Source organism: Brassica napus, chromosome C1 (genome assembly GCF_020379485.1).
Source record: "Brassica napus cultivar Da-Ae chromosome C1, Da-Ae, whole genome shotgun sequence".
Lineage (NCBI taxonomy): Eukaryota > Viridiplantae > Streptophyta > Magnoliopsida > Brassicales > Brassicaceae > Brassica > Brassica napus.
The window spans coordinates 35,227,769-35,247,782 of NC_063444.1; the positions used below are offsets into that span (position 1 = coordinate 35,227,769).

Sequence of the window (20,014 nt, forward strand, 5' to 3'; positions counted from 1 at the left end):
GGATATATATTCTCTGAGTATCCTGCATACAGATAATTCTTTGAGTACAATGGACATACAAGTGTGGAGATATGCAAACCAGCATGTGTTCCAGCAGCTATAGCATGAGAGCAAGGTATTTTCTCCACTCCATAGACACCACAATCACACTTTGCATGTTCCAAATCAACCACACAGTCCATTTTGCCACCTTTGACAAAGAAATGCCATCCATCAATTGGTTCGACCGTCATCGTATCCGCTATCTCTTCTCGAACAGCAAGCAAGTATTCAACACCCCCGCTATGTTCAGTTGTGAGACTCAAAGCATCTTGTCTCCTTTTCCAATACCATTTTCCTAACTTCTGCCTTATGAACTCCAGCAGGAACGTAATCGGAAATCCTCTTGCTCGCTTCAGGGCGGAATTAATAGATTCAGCAATGTTGCTTGTTTTTATGTTGAACCTGTTCCCCTTACAATAAACCCTTGACCATAGCCTGACGTCGGCTTTCTCCAAATACGTTGCAAGTTCCGGGTTTGCACTCCGTATCTCAGCCATGTACCGGTCAAAATCGTAAACCGTGTGAGCATAAGCAGCCCCTTTCACCAAGTACATGAGATGTTTCCCTTTAAACTTTTTGACAATGTTATCTTGAAGGTGATAATAACATATTCCTCGGGTTGCCCAAGGAAACACCTTATCACACGCACTTTTAATGGCCTTGTGCCGGTCGGAGACTATCACCAGAGGCTTGTCATGAGATATACAACTAGCCAATTTTGTGAAAAACCATTCCCAAGAAGGTACATCTTTCTCATCCACGATCCCAAAAGCCAATGGGAATATCTGAAAATTGCCATCTTGTGCGGCTGCAACTAACATAGTTCCTCCATACTTTCCACTTAGGTGAGTTCCATCCACCACAATGACCCTTCTCTGATACTTAAAACCTTTGATAGAAGCTCCAAAAGAGAGAAATAGATACTTAAATCTTTTCATAGAATCAAGTTCTATCGCCGTGATAGAATCAGGATTTGCAATGGAGATTTGCTCGAGATATGATGCCAGACGCGAATACCCTTCTTCTGCTGATCCTCTCACCAATCTTTGTGCATATAACAGTGCTCTGTATGAAGTGGTGTAATCAAGCGCCATGCCAAACATGTTCCTCATTGCATCAGTGATATGCTGCGGAGTTATCCCATCAATGATTCCAACACGATCAATGAAAAGACTACCTACATACTTCGGAGTACAGTGTCTCCGCTGAGCGATTCGGTCTCCCGCTGAGCATAAATGTTTTTCCACATACTTTGTTACCCAAAACGTGTTTGTCCCATGTTTGACACTCGCTCTGGCCTTCCATCCACAATAGCTAACCCGACATGTTGCCACAACGAGAGTTTTCGTTGATTTGTATAATCTGAAAGAAAACTTACCCCTCACTGCTGCCAACCGCAGCTCTGAAAGCAGTGCACCCTTGCTAACAAAACTCTGGTTGACATAGATACTGGTACCATTCGATTTTCCTCCTTCAATAGCATTTGTCTTAGCATATGTCTTTTGGATTTCTTCAAAACAAATATTATCATCATCTTCCTCGTCCTCATCTGGAACCTTTCCATAAAGACTGTAATCCCCACCATTCTGATCCGTTTCACCAACAATAGAATTATCAGCATCCTCCTCCCCATTTTCCTCCTCCCCATCTTGATTTTCATCTTCAACAAACTCATTATCACCAACATCTTCAAAACATTCATCAGCTTCATCATCATCACCAACATCTTCTTCCCATTCACCAGCTTCATCATCATCACCAACATCTTCTTCCCATTCACCAGCTTCATCATTATCACCAACATCTTTTTCCCATTCACCAGCTTCATCAATATTCCTTTTCTCTGAAACCGTTTCGACCTTGCTGCGGCTTGATACACAAAGACATACTCTATGGGTTTTGAGTATCTCCAGCAAGTTTCGAACTTGTCTATCACTTGTAACATGAATGGGAAGACTGCCTGGAGTCATCATCATTTCTGCTGGTAATGAGTAGCTAATCTCCACACTCACTGTTCTCATGTCCAGGTTATAATCTTCTTGAGCCATTGCAACAAGTTCAGCATGTGTTGAATCTTCATTCAATAAAAACAATCTTGCTCCTTTGAGATCATCAACCACAAAATCCCAACGGAAATCTCTCAACAACCATTCTCCATACACTGCATGTAACTGAAAAATCATCTGCAAATATTCAAAATAAAACACATTAGTAAACATAGAGAAAATGAAGAAGTTCAATAAACATTGCCGCAGACGACTTAGCATTAAGTCGTCCAGAAGACTTAAAGGTAAGTCGTCTAAAGAGGTCACTTTTGCAATTGAAAATTAAAAGGGACGACTTAATTCTAAGTCGTCCGGCTTTGTTTGTTAAAAAAAAAACTTCAGACGACTTATATATAAGTCGTCTACGAGAAACGGGCTAGTTTTGCATTTGACCGAATCGTGTCAGATCTTTGACTATTTCTGGACGACTTATAATTCAGTCGTCTCTGGGAAAGTTAAAATTTCAATATTTTATTAAAACTTGACGACTTACGTGTAAGTCGTCCTAGGTTAGTTTTGTAATTGAAAAATAAAACTTGAAATTTAACTTTCTCCAGACGACTTAGATGAAAGTCGTCCAGCTAAACGACTTAATTTAAGGTCGTCCGGGATAAGCAAAGTTTGACCTGAAATTTGGGAAAAATTCTGGACGACTTTGCTTTCCCCGGACGACTTTAAATTAAGTCTTCTGGAGGGACGACTTTATATTAAGTCGTCTAGTTAAAGTTAAATTATGAAGTTTTATTTTTCAATTACAAAACTAACCTAGGACGACTTACACGTAAGTCGTCAAGTTTTCATAAAATATTGAAATTTTAACTTTCCCAGAGACGACTGAATTATAAGTCGTCCAGAAATAGTCAAAGATCTGACACGATTCGGTCAAATGCAAAACTAGCCCGTTTCTCGTAGACGACTTATATATAAGTCGTCTGGAGTGTTTTTTTTTAACAAACAAAGCTGGACGACTTAATTACTCAACATGCCAATTTTCTCCAACTTTAACTATTTCCTGAGCTCCGTAATAATCAATGTTTGCTTCGATCTGCTGGCCGGTGAGATATGGAGGAGGACTGTCTCTGACAATTTTTTTGTGCCGAAACAATGTCTTATTTCTTCTGTACGGATGGGCAAGTGGAAGAAAGCGACGATGACAATCAAACCAACAACTCTTCCTGTCATTCTTCAGTTGAAAAGCATCCGTCGATCCAAGACAATATGGACAAGATAATCTTCCATGTGTTGTCCAGCTAGACAACATCCCATAAGCAGAGAAATCACTTATCGTCCACAGCAGAACTGCTCGCATCGTAAAATTGTTTTCCAAGGAACAATCGTACGTCCTCACCCCTTCTGACCACAATTGCTTTAGCTCTTCTATCAACGGTTGAAGAAAAACATCAAGAGACCGTTTTGGATGCTTCGGCCCAGGGATTAATATGGTCAAAAATAGAAATTCTTGTTCCATGCAAATATCCAGCGGTAAATTGTACGGCGTAAGAATGACTGGCCACAAAGAATATTGTCTACCAGACATTCCAAATGGACTAAATCCATCGGTGCATAACCCAAGATAGACATTCCGAATATTTGTAGCAAAATCTGCGTGTACCTTGTTGAAATGTTTCCACGCTCTTGCGTCTGATGGATGTGCAACCTCACCATCTCTCTGGACATGTTCCGCATGCCACCTCATCGACGCAGCAGTCCTCTCAGATTGATATAATCTTTTCAATCTGTCTGTAATTGGTAGGTACCACATCCTTTGGTACGGTACCCTATTCCTCCCACGGCCTTGCGGTTTGAATCGTGGTTTTTTGCAGAATCGACACTCTTCTAACTTGTCATCTTCTTTCCAGTAGATCACGCAGTTGTCGATGCAAACATCAATCATCTCCGAAGGCAACCCAAGACTATAAACCAATTTCTGAATCTCATAATAAGATTCAGCAGACACGTTGTCTTCTGGCAAATACTCTTTAAACAACTCCGCCCAAGCATCCATGCAATTCTCAGGTAAATTATGATCCGTTTTAATATTCATCATCCTAGCTGCTAGAGACAATTTAGAGAGACCTTCTCTACAACCAGTGTAGATTGGTTGATTTGCAGCATCTAGCATTTCATAAAACCTTTTTGCATCCAAATTAGGTTCTTCTACATTTCCAGTTCCATCAGCTATTGTTGTAGTTGTTTCTAAAAATGCATCACTAATCATAACTTGAACCCTATCATGATCTACCATCTGCTCCTTTTGATGATAATTATATTCATTATGCAAATGATTCGGTTCTTCACTATGATGAGCATCCTCAAAATTATTATTACTACTACTAGCTTCATTTCCCCCATAACCCTCTCCATGTTGGTACCAAATGTAGTACTGTGGTGTAAATCCTCTGTTTACTAAATGATTCCATACAGTTTCACTACGTGCAAATTTTGAATTCTTGCATTTCCGACATGGGCAGAACATCTTACCGCTTTCCTGCGTGATCGGTGTACAGCCCGCCTGGTGCATGAATGTCTCTAGCCCGCTCAGAAATGCGTTCGTCACCCTCCCGTCAGAATCTTTGTGCAAATACATCCAACTCCGTAACTCGTAAATACTATCGCCACCGGCCATTTTTTTTCTGATTTTTTTTTCGTTTGTGTGTTGTGAGGAAATGACATATATATAGAGAAATTTTTGAGTTGGGTAGTTGAAATATAACAACGATTTTACAAGGAATGTTTTACATGGATTTTACATGGTTTTAACATAATATTTATAACGACTTTACGACGAAGTTAGGTAAGTTAAAGCACATTAAATACACGTTTTCACCTAAATATAACGGCCACATGTTTCGTTGTAATGTCGATGTAACGATTACGACGTATTTCTCATTCCACGTATTTTGTCGTAAATTTACATGGACTTTACGACGAAAATATTTCCTCGTAAATTTACATGGAGTTTACGACGAAATTCGGTCTCCTTGTAACTGCGTTTTAAACACCATGTAAATTTACGAGGAAATATTTTCGTCGTAAATCTTCGTTGTTAGGGAAACGTTTTCTTGTAGTGCATATCAAAAGCATGACAAGAATATGATACATATATTACTATATATATCCTTAACTAATCACAACCATTGATTCATTTATTGTTTTTACAAATATAATTCAGCCAAATAATCTGAAGACATACATATTTTTTACATATGATGTATTTTAAAATTTCTCAAACGGATAAAACTTCATTCAAAATATATAATTGTTGTCGACAAAAACATTTCATTCTACTCTATATTATATGTATAGAATAACACATATTTATATAAACCTTTGATCCACTTATTTTTCAGTTTTTATTTTTCTTTGTTTTTATTTTATTTATCCCCTCTATTTTCATTTGATTTATAATATATCTATATTTCATAATTTCTTACTTTTGTTTATAAAATTTATTCTATTGTTCCCATGTCTTACTATTTGAAATTTATAAAGAATCACATATTTCTTAAAAATAGATAATTAACTTTCATTATTCAGATTTTTTTACCAACATTCATGAAGCTAGTAAAAATTATTTAGTTTTAGACAAAAAATATTTGTGTTTGTTTGAGTATTTTTTTTGTGTATTATATTTTTTTATGGTCTTTCGGTACAATTTTGACAATACAAATATGATTACTTGTTACATTGGCTAAAGTCATATAGTTATTTCATTTATTTTTGTTTCCCTTTTGGTTATCAACCAAATTAACGCAAAAAAAATATTTCACGCAAAATTGGTTTTGGAATAAGTGGAATGCTAATTCCTTCTATTAAATCCATCGATAATTACTCTTTTCATCAATCTAATTCCTTTTACTAGTTTTTTTTTTAACGCTGAAAAATTGTTTTATTCCAAATAATCGGTCTACAATAACGTGTACCATAATGTAACACAATGGATTAGAAACTAAACATATCCATGCACACCACTAGGGGTTATGGTAAATGGTTAAAATCCAAAGAAAGAAACAGATCCTAACCGAAACAAAATAGTTCTTAAAACGTGAAAGAAGATAAACAGCTTGACTATAGACCAAACATTTCTGTATGTTTTTATATCTTCACCATTTTCATAACAACTTGACGCTGCAGAGAATAGCTTGTTGTGTCTACAAAACAAAAGATTAAATCTGTTTTCTTTATATACATTTTTTTGGATGCAAATTGTGTTTGCTTAGTAACTTTTTGCCAAAGCTTGTAATTTACACATGATAAAACCAAATGATCCGTTCAAAAACTTATTTCTAGAATTATGGTTTTTACTTTGTTCTTTTTGTATTGGGTATCTACATTGTTTACGTCTTAATGGAAGTAGTTGGAGTTGTATAATCCATTGTAAAACCTTTCTTGGTCTGGCCCTAAGTGTATCACTCTGAAAAAATGACTTTGAATTTGTGATATGTGTTTAAAGAGATTCGTACTAACAAAAGCCGAATTGGTGAAGAAATTTTCTCATCTATATTGCCTATTGATGTTAACAGAGTAGACTTGATAATCGATCTAGAGAGTCAATAAGATTTGAGCAAAATCCCTAGAGGAAGTCGCCACAAAATGTTTTTTGCTTTTTAACTCTCGAATCTGAATGCTGACCTTGGTAATTTGAAAATGAATCATATTTCTTCATCTCCTCAGAGAATAAACATAACTCTTCTTGGTTTCTTCCTCGGTAAGACCGAGTACTAGACCCAACATCTATTCTTGTCGAGGGTGAATCTGAAGATACACCAAGCCTCAAAGACAAATCACATAACCTCTCTGTTCTTTCTTCCGGAGCCTTAATACTAATAGGCATGCCAATGATTATAGGGACTCTTGAAGACATGTCCACTTGCTGAGTCTGATTATTGCCTCTGTAATACAACGGATACACCAAACCCAAGTTGATTGGCGCTGTGAGGGAGCTGGAGCAGTGGAAGCCCCTAGTGTTCTAGCCAAAGGCTTTTGATGCACCTGCATGGATTCATGTAGAAACGCTGCTCCTCGGTTGTTGCTGTCATCAAGAACATCCACTGAGATTGCAGGTTGAGCGGTAGGGCTTGGCTTGTTGGACTTTTGAGCTTGATGATGGTATTGAGGCTCATTAGTGGATGCAGAAACAGGTTGTTGGAATTTTGGACAGAGGTAAGTCTGTACGTTACTATGTCGTTGGCTTATTGAAGCTCTTACAGCAGTGCACCCAAGGTTAAGAGCAGCTGACCACAGCCAAGGTTAAGTCCTCTTTCTAAACAGTTAAAAGAGGCAAAAAGAAAAAAAGCAAGTAACCTTCAACACAAGGAGGCAAAAGGGGGCCAGTTTCAGTGGTTAATGTTAAACCCCCAAAGTCAGCAAGATTCTGATAAACAAAAACACAAAGAACTAGGGTAAGAATAAGAACCTCAGAGTTGGATTTAGAGTACATGATTTCATCGGCTTTGAAGACAACAACGGACAGCTTCTCCTGCCATTCTTTGTTCTTCTTCGTAGCCGCACTGTGTGCTTCCATGGAGAGTCTGAAACCCTTAAAGATTTAGAAACCCTAAAAAGAGTGTTAACTGAGAGAGTAGGGGGGGGGGGGGGGGGGCAGTAAACCTGAAGATCTGGCGGATGATGAAACCTCGAATGGGTTGGTGACGATCGATATGCCAAGCTCGTTTTACACACTCGTAAGGTCTTGGACCAAGCCTAGGCATCTTCTTCTCTCTTTAGGATGAAACAATGGTGTTTTTGGGAGCTTAGAATCATTTAAACGATCAAAGGATGAAGAAGAGGGAGAAGCTGAAACAGATCTGAAGCTTGTTGAAAACTTATAAAGGGCATCTCCATGTTGGTGGGAATCACAGTTGTTACTGCGTCTCCATCTTCACTGCGTCACCGAGCTGCCCCTTTATGATTTTGGCACCAGTTCCTATAAAACCCGGACCAGTTTTATGATTTGCCAGATAAGTAGCTGTTGTTCTTTAACTGTCTTTTTCAATTAGGAGGCAAGTGCTGGATTAGAAAATCGCTAAAAGGAAACCGAATTGAATTAAACCGTAAGATATTTTTTTCAAACCCAAGAAAGAAGATCAAATTTCACTTTTACACTTTACGTTTTGAACCGTTAGACGGGTTTAAATATTTTCTAACCAATAACCATTACAACCGACCCAAATCCGGTTAGAAGTGAAACATTTATTAGAAAAGAAATTGCTAAGTACTTTTTAATTTATTTTCATAAAAATAGTACTTAAAAAATAAATGACCAAATTTTTTTATATGAAATGGTAAATATGCATGCTTTAGGATTAACTAATTTAAACTTAGAGTTTATAGTTAGTTGTGCGGTATCAAATTTAATTAAAAAAATATTAATTTTTTTTAAATAACATGTTTTAGTCATTTTTTCTTTTTTGGGCATAGTTTTAACCTAAACCAAACAAAACAAAAATTTGGTTATAGTTTTGACACCATGGCTGTCAAGACAGATATGTCTAAAGTATATGACCGCATTGAATGGAAATTTATAGAGCAAGTTCTACAGAGACTAGGTTTCCACGACAAATGGACTAACTGGATCCTACAATGTGTCTCAACGTATTCCTATTCATATCTAATCAATGAGACAGTACTAGGGTCGGTTAAACCACACAGAGGAATAAGACAAGGAGACACCCTATCTCCCTATCTTTTCATCTTATGCGGACAGGTACTATCAGGCCTATGCAGTAAGGCAGAGAGAGATGGAATCTTACAGGGGATTCGTGTAGCACGTGGAAGTCCGAGGGTGAACCACCTCTTATTCGCGGATGACACTATGTTCTTCTGCAATGCTTCCCCCGAAAGCTGCTCTAAACTGAAGTCCATCCTCCTTGACTATGAGAAGGCCTCTGGCCAAAAGATCAATTCGGAGAAATCATCAATCACATTCTCAAGCAAAACACCAGAAGACAAGAAAACCGCAGCAAAAACTCTACTGGGCATTGATAAAGAAGGGGGAACGGGTAAGTACCTTGGACTACAAGAGTATTTTGGCAGGAAGAAGCGAAATATGTTTACTTCCATTGTAGACCGAATCAGACAGAGAGCTTCTAGCTGGTCAATGAGACGACTATCCAAGGCGGGGAAACTAACTATGCTCAAATCAGTCATGCTTTCCATCCCAACATATCCAATGTCTTGCTTTGAAATCCCTGCAAGTCTGTGCAAACGAATACAATCAGTCTTAACCCGCTTCTGGTGGGATGACTCTCTAAACAACACCAAAAAGATGTGTTGGATAGCATGGAGCAAAATGACTAAACCAAAAAGGGGGGGGGGGGCTAGGACTCAGAGATATACAACTATTCAACCAAGCGCTCCTAGCTAAACAGGCTTGGAGAATCCTAACGACCCCTGACTGTCTATTATCTCGGATACTGCTAGGAAAATATTGTCACAAAACATCTTTTCTCGAAGCCCAAACCCCCGCGGTGTGCTCACATGGCTGGAGGAGTATACTACACGATATAGACCTATTAAAAGGAAACGTGGGGAGAGTTATAGGGAATGGAGAGGATACTAAAGTGTGGAATGACTCATGGATAACACTACAAGAGAACATCAAAATCTATGGGCCAGTACCAGAGACAGGAATGGACCTTCGCGTATCTGATCTACTAACATCCGAAATGAAGTGGAATGAATCAAGACTAAAAGAGTTCATACCTCTGGTTGCAGACAGAGTCAAATGCATTAGGCCAAGCGAGACAGGAGCAACAGATACGTATATTTGGCAAGCAGCAAAGTCAGGTATATACTCTTCCAAGTCGGGTTATTTTATAGCCTCTATGGGAGAAGCAAATCCTGGACCAGCAGATCCCAATAGCTTCGACTGGATCAAAGATATATGGAGAGGAGGCAACTTCTCTCCCAAAATGAGAATGTTTCTCTGGTTAATAGTTCAGAACGCTCTTCCATTGGGAGTTAACCTGCAACACAGAGGCATTAACTCAGAAGCGGTTTGTAAAAGATGCAAAGATGTTGAAACTGCTATGCATACATTCTTCTTCTGCCCCTTCGCACAAAGGGTATGGGAGCTAATCCCCTTGCATAGAAGAATGTCGATCGCAACAGACAGAAACTTCAAAGACGCAATCATCAAATTTCGTAAAGCTGTCTGCTTGCCACCATCAGGAGTCTCAGGAAACATCCCCCCTGGGTTTGTTGGGCGTTGTGGATTGCTCGCAACACTAATCTTCGAGGACCAACTCTCTACACCAGAGGAAACGGCGACGAGGGCAATACGATCAGCGCAGGAATGGGGACTCGCGCAAGGACTGAAGGATCAAATACCAAAACGCGCAGAGAACCAACCCAATTTGAATCAGCACCAACCCGAAAGAAACACGATAATGGTTTGCAAATCGGACGCCGCATGGGACAAAGGATCGAACAAAGCAGGGCTAGCTTGGATTCTCACAGATGCATCTGGAATCTGCAAACACAGAGGAGCCACAACCCAGGACTTTGTCTCCAGACCATTGATCGCAGAAGCCCTAGCCCTACGATCGGGAATCATCTCCGCAGCAGCGATGGAAATCTCGGATCTCCAGATGCTGTATGACAACCAACGCTTATTAAAGCCATCAACAACGACATCCAGAACCCAGAGATCTATGGTATTGTGAAAGATATCCAAAAGATCTCCTCTGGTTTTGTCGATATCACTTTCTCTTTTGTATCTCGCGTGTTTAACGGTGAAGCTGATGCCTTAGCAAAAGCCACCCTAAACAGATCTTCTATAATGGACCCATGAGTGGGCTGAACCTAATGGGCCTGAGGACAGTTTCTGTTTCTGGTTTAATGAAAATTTGGTGAACAAAAAAAAAAGGTTATACATATTCTTAGAAAATTAAAATTACAGAACCCCAAAAAATGAAATTGAATGCATGTTCTATCCGAATATGTTTGCACAATTAATATTTTAATACAGTATATGATTAGGACCAGTTCGTTTGTACATTTGGAAGATGCATCCAGATGGTCCATCTAGATGCCTTATCGAGATGCTCCATCTGGGTATTGTTCGTTTCTTCATTTCGTCTATGCATCCAGATAAATCATCTGAATGCAACTATGTTTGTTTGCTTTTTTTTTTTTTTAACTTGCATCTGCATCCCGGTGGACTTATTAATGAAATGACTAAAATATATTTTTAAAATTTTTGACTAGAAAGTAGCATTTTTACAGTTTTGGCGAAAAATAATTTTTACGGTTTTTGCGAAAAATGTGTGTTTGGCGAAAAAATGCGTTTTTGTGGTTTTGGCAGCAAAATACGTTTTTACGGTTTTGGCGGGAACTACCTATTGGTGGTTTTGACGAAAAAGTGCATTTTTGCGGGTTTGACGGGAAAATGTTGTTTTGGCGAGAAAATGTATTTTGCGGTTTTTGTGAGAAAAACGCATTTTTACGTTTTTAGCGGAAAATATTTTTTGCAGAAAAATGTGTTTTGACATTTATCATTTTGGATTGAACTAAATGTATATGCATCCAAATGCACCATCAAGAGTTTTTAAAAATTCAGTCGTATGATCCATCTGGACGTATATGTACAAAACGAACATCAATTTGCATCTTCGGCGCCTTAGTTTAAAAAAGTTATGGGGGTGATTGGTAAGTGTTGTGAGTGCTTTGCACAACTCATTTTTTTTCTACATTCACTTTAGGGGGGGTTATTGAAACATGAATTTCTGTGGAATTTGATGATTTTAATAGTTGAGGGGATTTTACAAGTTAACTAGATTTAACAAATTTTATCAAATACTTTTACATAGATTTTCATTAGTTGTGTATAGAATTCTATTGATTGTTATTAACTTTTAAAGTAAGAAATTAATGGTGGTAGAAAAAAAGGAAAGAAAATCATTTCAATTAAGGCAATTCTTAAACAACTTTTAAAAAAGTTTTTGTCACAGAAAAGATCTCAAGAAATAAAATGACCAAACAAATTAATTTCTACTTCTTACTTTATAGATATATAAATAAAAAAAAATTTATATAATTTCGAAATATATGTTTTAAATTTGAATTTTTGTAAAAAAAATTTAAATTATTATTTTTGAAATGTTTAATTAAAAAATACGAAAGTGCTTTTTAAAACTATTTTTACAATTTTTATTTTTAATTTTTAATATTTTTTTTCTATTTTTTTAAGTTGTGAATTGTATTATGCTAAAATTGTGATTTGTATATTATTTCATTCTTCAATTTGAGTTTTTGTATGTGAGTGTATTTTATTACATTGATTTCAAAAATCTTATGGGTATAGATGATATTATCAAAATTGAGTACTATGAGTAAAAACAAAGAAAATTTACATACCAATAAGAATAGATTTTAATAGAATTATCTTAAAATCAACGAAAACTAAACTCTTACAATAACAAAAGATTTTGAGTGGAATTTAAAAATCATCACTCCGATAACAATGGATTCAATTTAGATTTTAAAAATTCACAAATCAATAAGAATGGAATCTCAGAATTTAATAACTCCTCTAGAATTCTTTGCCCAATAACTCCCCCTTAGTTTACCAATCATGTTTTAAAAAAAAATTAAAGCTACAACCATAAAAACTAAAATAGGAAACAAAATAGCTTTGGAAATCAATTTTTCTAGAATTTTATATTTAGTGCTCTGTAAATAATTAATCTACGGTTACAACAATAAAATCTAGCTTTTATTCTAAAGCCAAAAAAATAAAGAGAAAAAGACAAAAATAGCACTAAATCAAGTTTTTGTTCCCAAACTAGCACTCAAGGTCAAAAGTCACAAAAAATAGCACTTAATGTTTTATCAAAAGTCACAAACTTAGGGTTTAGAGTTAAATGGTGGAGTTTAGGATTTAGGGTTTAGAGTTTAGAGTTTAGGGTTTAGTGTTTAAAGTTTAGGGTTTAAGGTTTAGGGTTTAGGGTTTAGGGTTTAGGGTTTAGGGTTTAGGGTTTAGAGTTGAGAAATAAGTTTTTGGGGATAAGATTTCGAATTTTGAAAAATAAAACAATTAAATTTTTCAAAGGATAAACTTAGAAAGGTGCTATTTTGGTCATTGTAGTTTTTGAGTGCTATTTTTGTGATATAAACTTAGAAAAGTGTTATTTTGAAGATTTGCCAAAAAATAAAAGCCACCACACTTACCAATCATATCTTTGTCACATGAACCGAACTGAATACCGGATTGGACCGATATTTGGACTGTATAGAATACGACACCGTATAGAGGCAAAGGTGTGTGTCTAGTGTCTACCACATTCGATCCTGTAATCTTCCGTCTCCGTCTCCGTCTCCGTCTCCTTCCATTAAAATCTCCGCCAGAGAAACTCCGATCTCTCTTTCTTCATAAAAGATGCAATATTTCTACATATTGATCGTATCTCTACTTCTCACCCTTAATTTCAAGGTTATTTTCTTACTCTCCCGAATCTTGTCCATCATTTGTTTCCCACAGAATTGCGGATCTCTGACTTTTATTTTTTATTTTTGATGAATTGGATTGATAGGGTGAAGCCAGTTGCTCTGTTTTCTTCATTGATGGATCCAACAACCAATACCTTCGTCCACCATTAGAGCAGGTAATCATTGCCCATTGCCTCTTTACGACTTTTTGTTCGTCCCAGACATGTGGAATCTAGCGTTTTGGATATTGAAAGGATACGACTTTCCTCTTCCTGGTTACTTCCACATTGGTCTTTGTTAGAAGATCTGTTGATGAGATCTCTATTGTTTGGTCTAAAGTGGAACGGAACCAAGTTGATGTTTTTTCCGTCTTATTTTGTTTTTTGTTGCTCTTTCCAGACTTATTCCATATTCATGTTTGTATTAATTTTTATCTACCAACTCATTGAATCATTATTTTTGGAGCGTTTGGGCTAGAATCAAGTGGTAGTTAACCACATTTTTATTTTGATATGAAATCCGACAGGCGCTTCCCATGTCCCTTTCTGAAGTATCTGCATCAGTGTCTGCCTTGTTGGGTTTTGCACCTCCGTCTACTTTAACAGCTGATGGCTCATCCAAGGTTTTTTTTTTTACTACTCTACTAATTTTTCTAAGTTTATATTCTTGGTTAAAGTCCTGTTACTTGATCATTCTTTTTTTTGTGTTGTTGTTGCAGCTGAACAAGATTCTAAAACCTAATCCATTCGAGAGGCCTCGTGCTGCTTTTGTACTAGAAATCGCTGGAGCTGATGGTATGCAAATAATACATTGGAAAGCTTAAGCCAAATTCTTTTAATTCTAAAAAACATTCAAGTGTTTGTTTTTTGTTACTTGCAGATGCGCTTGTGGAAACCTTACCTAGTCATTCTTTCTTGGAAAATGCCGTAAGAGGCAGTATCAGTTCTGATTTTTACAAAGCTGATATTGAACTTCCAGGTGCCGTGAAAGCTTGAGTAGCAGAACTATCTGATAAGCATGAATAGTTTCTAGTTTTCTTCATTTGGGTTTAAGTCTTTCTTTGAATATATGACGTTAATCTTTTCTAAATTCTGCAGAAAGTGAAGTAGATGTTGTGTCTGTCAATGAACCCTCATCTGATGCGACTGACAAAGACATGAACGAGTTTGTGAGTATACAAGTGCAAACAATATTACCTGTCTTTTTTCATTTTAATGTGACCACTATGTGGGCTAATATTATCCATAGGCATCTTGGTTGGGTGGATCATACGTTGCTGGCTCTGCTGAACCATTGAATGGATTGCTGAGTATCCCTCTGGCTGATGCGGCTAACGTTGAGTTCCATTTGGAAAAGGTGATATTTCCATGAAATGCTATATATATGAATTGCTTGTAGATATTTTGATTTCTGTTTAAACAAGGCTTTTGACTTTTGTTACCTACCATTGGCAGGAAGCAGAGAGGAAATTCGCTTTGAACCTTTTGGAACTATATAAGAATATCAGACGAGCAGTCAATTTTCATGAGGATTTATCTCATGATCTTGCTGAATTAACAGTTGGACGCTTTGGCGGTATCGATGTAAGGGCTTTTATTTGTCATTTGTTCTGTGTGTGTGTGATTTTTTTTTACTTTCCAGAGTTTTAGTTTTGAAGAATGAATTGGAGAGCTTGTAGACATTAGTCTTTACTGCTGTTTAAATTCATACTTTCATTAAAGCTGTCTACATCTTGTTATTCAGCTTAAAACCCACTGTGGCTATTATTTTATATTCTCTCTGGAAATTACAGGCTTTAGCACAGGAGTATGGACAAGGTATGGCAAAGAATGGGATGGATGTATTGATTGCCACACTATCAAAGCTATTCGATCTGTTGGAAACATCTCATAAAGGTGAAATGTCTCTTTGATTTGATAATCCTCTTGAAAGTTTTTCTGTTCTGTTTGTAAGTTGAAGAATGTTTGGGATGTTGCAGGCCAAATTGTTGGAGTGATCGTCCTTGATGAAAGAGTAAACCAAGAATCAGCTAATCTGCTGAGCGTTGGGTCTTCTTCTCGTTCAAATGCAAGGTCGATGGCTGAAGTGGAGGGAGTTCCAAGTGGAGCCATTATCGCTCAAGTTATTCTTGTTAGGCTGACACTTGCATGGTTAACTGGAATAATCCTTCTCATTGCAACTATCCTTGGGGTAAGTTCACATGATTCCTTCCTTATCTGCCAATGTAGAGTTGAATCGTACTACTGAAGTGCCCTGCTATCTAAAGAATCATCAGACAGTTTGTAAAAAAAAAAGATTTGTAGCTGAATATTGAAATTATAAGTCGTTGGAGTTGACAGCCGTGCTTCTCATGGTTTGTTGCAGGTGTACTTCCTTATGTACATGCCTTTGACGAAGGACACGCTCCTATATTCAAACGTGAAGCTCGATTAATACAAAGATTTTCACTTCTCAGCCGTGTTTCTCAACTGGCCACATTTGAAACCAGTAGTCTTATTTGAATGTTTTAAGAGAAGGATGACACCTTGTTGTTGCCAAGACCAGTGGGATGTGTTTACGTGTATATTGACATAAGGTTGCATTCGCTATTTGTTATTTATTTTCTTATTACGTATATGTGGGTCTCAATCCTGATAATAATAATAATAATAATAATAATAAAGAACACTTTTGGACATTTTCATGTAATCTTTTGTTTCTTGTAAGAGCTTTTGATCATGGAATATGAATAGATTATTGCAACTTAAGTACTTTTTAACTCATTCATCAGTAACTGGAAAAAGCTCCACCAATTTATTGTGATATGACCAAAAGGTTGAGAGTTATTCAAAGATGTTGCATATAATGTATATCTTATTATATAAAACTTGATATTTCAAACTTAATATGATTTTAATACGTATCAAAATCTACCGGGGATTTTTTCAGGAATATATCTTATTAGGAATTTTGTTCAGTTTATTACCAATTGCGATTCCGGTTCAGTTTATAATTTATCTTAAATTTTTAACATTAAAAGAACAAAATTGACATGTCTAAAAGAACAAAACCCCACCTGAATTGAATTAGGATAAAAAGCCGACTGTTTAATTATAAAAAATAAAAATAAAGATACACGCTTGGAGAAGAAAAAAAGACAAAAATAACACTAAATCAAGTTTTTGTTTCCAAACTAGCACTCAAAGTCAAAAATCACAAAAATAACACTTAATGTTTTATCAAAAATCATAAACTTAGGGTTTAGAGTTAAAGGGTTGGGTTTAGGGTTTAGAGTTAAAGGGTTGGGTTTAGGATTTAGGATTTAGGGTTTAGGGTTTAAAATTTAGGGTTTAGGGTTTAGAGTTTAGGGTTTAGAGTTGAGAAATGAAGTTTTGGGGATAAGATTTCAAATTTTGAAAAATAAAAAAATTAAAATTTCCAAAGGATAAACTTAAAAAAGTGCTATTTTGGTCATTTTAGTTTTGGAGTGCTATTTTTGTGATATAAACTTAGAAATGTGCTATTTTGGAGATTTGCCCCTTAGAGAAAATGAAAGACTAGGAATATTGCCTTTTTTGTTTTGTTTTGTCTCGAGCTTTTCTACTTAAGAAACAAATCAGAGAGGAAACACACAAACGAAAAAGAGTGAGAAAGAGAAAGGTTGAAGGCGATTGCGAAGTGTATCATGGCGTCCGTCGATGAGAATTTAGGGCTCACGCCTGAGTCACTCATGAGCTACAGTAAGATGATCGATGACCAACTGGATCACTCGGGGATGAAATCGTTACTTTCCTTGATTGATGCCTTTAATAACGAGAGAATCACACTTAGCGTGTTAAGCAAGTCTGTTGTTCTTTTGTTCCACAAACATAGTAACACCGAAGGTGAGATCCGAGGTTGCAATGTTTCTGCAGTGAGGGCTAAAGTAGATGATGAGAAACCGAAGAGGAGCGGAGCCCGTATTAGGATTAGGATTAAAATAGATGAGAACCCTAAAGAAGATCTTTCTGAGGGAAAGAAGAGAAGAATCATTCACTCGGAACCGGCAACTGAGAGGTCTCTGAAGAAAGCAAGAACGTCAAGGCGGTTATTAGAACGAGTGACACCGAGCTATAAGCTTATCCCTGAGGAAGAACAGTGTCCTGTCTCAGACAACCATGTACTGAACAACAAGTACGCTGTGATGCAATTTAATGGCTCTTCGAAACCTAAGAAACTGAGCAAATACGAAGAAGCAATTGAGGGTTGCGAAGAGGACATGTTTGAGACTGATATGTTGATAGAATCTCTTAAAAGTGCTATGGAGAGCGCTGAGAAAGTTATAAAGAAGGAGATGAGCGTGGAAGATCTCGGAGTAAAGTTCTACAGATGCATCGAGATGCTATACCGTGGAGATGTGTCTGAGATTGTGAGAGAAGACCACAAGAAGGCTTTACCCGCCATCTTAGAGCGGTTGAAGCAGAAGCTGGATGCGCTCACAGTTGCTAAGGAAAGCTGGAAGCCTCGGTGGAAGCAAGTCTTTGAGGAAAACACTGCAAAGCAAAGAAAAGCCACACGAAAAAACTGAAGAATGTACGACTTTTGGTTGATTTGTTTCGGTTGTTATAATGTTGCATTCAATATATGAAACTATGTAGAAAGTTTTGTGAAAGTATTAATAGGCATAAAGTCAACATCACATTCATTCACACATCTCTCTGTTCAGACTAAATGTATATGAGTTTTTACTGCAATTGACTTTTTCTAGATTTTGGCGTTTCATATAGGACTCGTCTTAGGTTTGGCTTTGTAGGCAATGCGTCTGTGTGTTTGTTCACACAAATGTTAATTTAATCCTTAGTTAGAGAAACTCAAATTCTGAAAGCAGTGCTGTCAAATTGTGCTTTGGTTGAGCGCAATTGCAATTCCCTGCTTTGAACAGCATCAGCCACGAATTCTTCACCATGAGAATATGTATGCTCAGTATACGATGAACTAATGAAACTAGTGAAACGAACTGTCAATGGTAATGAGACATTCACACTAGTGCCCTAACACCCCTGAAAAAGTAAAATATTTAATAATTATTATGAAAATTGGCTGCATTTTCCCTTGAAACTGGAAAGAGATTGCAAGAGGCTTTCCAAACAAGAACGAAAGCTTAGTGGAAGCTCCTTCCTGAAAAATAAATCTACCACACCACTACCGTCCATTCCACGCTATATTGAAGCAAACTCCACCTAATTATAAAGTACATGGAAAAGAGAAATGAACCGTTGAAAAGATTGTCATGCTAGGTACATAAGGAATCAGTGGCGGACCTATGAGATTTATTTTACCGGTGTCACATATATATAACTTTCTAAAAAAATATATAAACAGGTGTCAATGGGGACTTGTGTCAAAGGGTATAGAATAACCATTTCTTCTACGTATTCTCTTGTAAATCCTATGTAAATTTATTACTTTGACTATTTTAGGGGTGTCAATTGACCCCCCTTGGGCTTTAGTAGGTCCGCCACTGTAAGGAATTAAGGAGGAAAACATTGAAGACCTTGTGGAGTGTGTTCATAACCTTATCATGACGTACGTGGATTTATTATCGGAAACAGTGGTGAATCTAGCAAAAAAAAAATTGTGGGGGCATAAATAAATAAAAGGGAAAAAACAGTTCAGGAGAAGATTTGAACAGTGATCTTGAGGGGACAAACAGATGACTGGAACCAACTAACAATGCTATGGAAAACTTGTAGTTTCTAATGGAAATATATTTACTTTTACATTTTTGTGGGGGCAGCTGCCTCCTCCCCATATAACATAGGTTAGCCGCTGATCGGAAATCTGATAAAAGAAAATTTTGTTATATTGATGATCGATCTTTGTATATGAAAAACGACTTTTTAAAGTAATGGAATCTTCAAAACACAAGGTCTAGATTTAACGCTATAAATTTGCTCAAAAAAAAAAAGATTTAACGCTATAAATCCTACATGTTGTCATTATATTTTTCTGACGTGGCTTGCCAATGGAGTTTAGCGAGAGATGAATAACATTATAACAACGTCAACATGCAAACTGTTCTTCTCACTTCTCTGTTCTCAGGTTGTTTTTAAGAAAACAAGAGAAGATTTATGACATTTAAGCAAAACATAAATTTTCTATCACCAGAATGTTTTCACATATATGGGAGCATATATTAAGCTAATATAATGGTTGATGATATAGAAGAAAAGACGCTGCTAATTCGAAAGTCTCACGATATTGGAAAAAAACATTATATTTGCAATGGAAAACGTAACTTTGTTATTTTACCAAAAAAAAGAAGTAACTTTGTGTGCACTTAAAGTGGAATGTTGAATGTTTAATGGGTTGTTGGAACTGATAGCAGTGGACCAGTGGTTGTGGTCTGGTTTGAACCAGAGATAAAGAGAGTAGCTGAATAGAGTTATGTTGATCTTCTGTTAATAATTTTAACACCTTTGTCATGAGGGTTTATTTGCGCCATTTCCAGTATCTTTATTTTTCTTTTTTGATCAACA

At 36.7% G+C, this 20,014-nt stretch overlaps 2 protein-coding genes and 1 pseudogene across 2 annotated transcripts; 2 read left to right on the forward strand and 1 right to left on the reverse strand.

The window, feature by feature from the left end:
* Window positions 1-5,583: 5,583 nt before the first annotated feature.
* LOC106428247 lies at window positions 5,584-7,611 on the reverse strand (annotated as a pseudogene).
* A 5,695-nt stretch (window positions 7,612-13,306) lies between these two features.
* On the forward strand, window positions 13,307-16,194 carry LOC106428254. The gene is made up of 11 exons (XM_013869005.3): window positions 13,307-13,521; window positions 13,622-13,693; window positions 14,044-14,139; window positions 14,236-14,311; window positions 14,397-14,495; window positions 14,615-14,685; window positions 14,766-14,873; window positions 14,972-15,100; window positions 15,310-15,412; window positions 15,496-15,707; window positions 15,882-16,194. The coding sequence occupies exons 1-11, from the start codon at window positions 13,468-13,470 to the stop codon at window positions 15,948-15,950; spliced, it is 1,089 nt and encodes a 362-aa protein (XP_013724459.1). The 5' UTR covers window positions 13,307-13,467; the 3' UTR covers window positions 15,951-16,194.
* Window positions 16,195-17,181: 987 nt separating this feature from the next.
* Window positions 17,182-18,063, forward strand: LOC106428216 (paired amphipathic helix protein Sin3-like 2). Its single transcript, XM_013868969.1, has one exon. It carries the CDS (start codon window positions 17,182-17,184, stop codon window positions 18,061-18,063), a length of 882 nt encoding a protein of 293 aa, XP_013724423.1.
* Window positions 18,064-20,014: the final 1,951 nt, after the last annotated feature.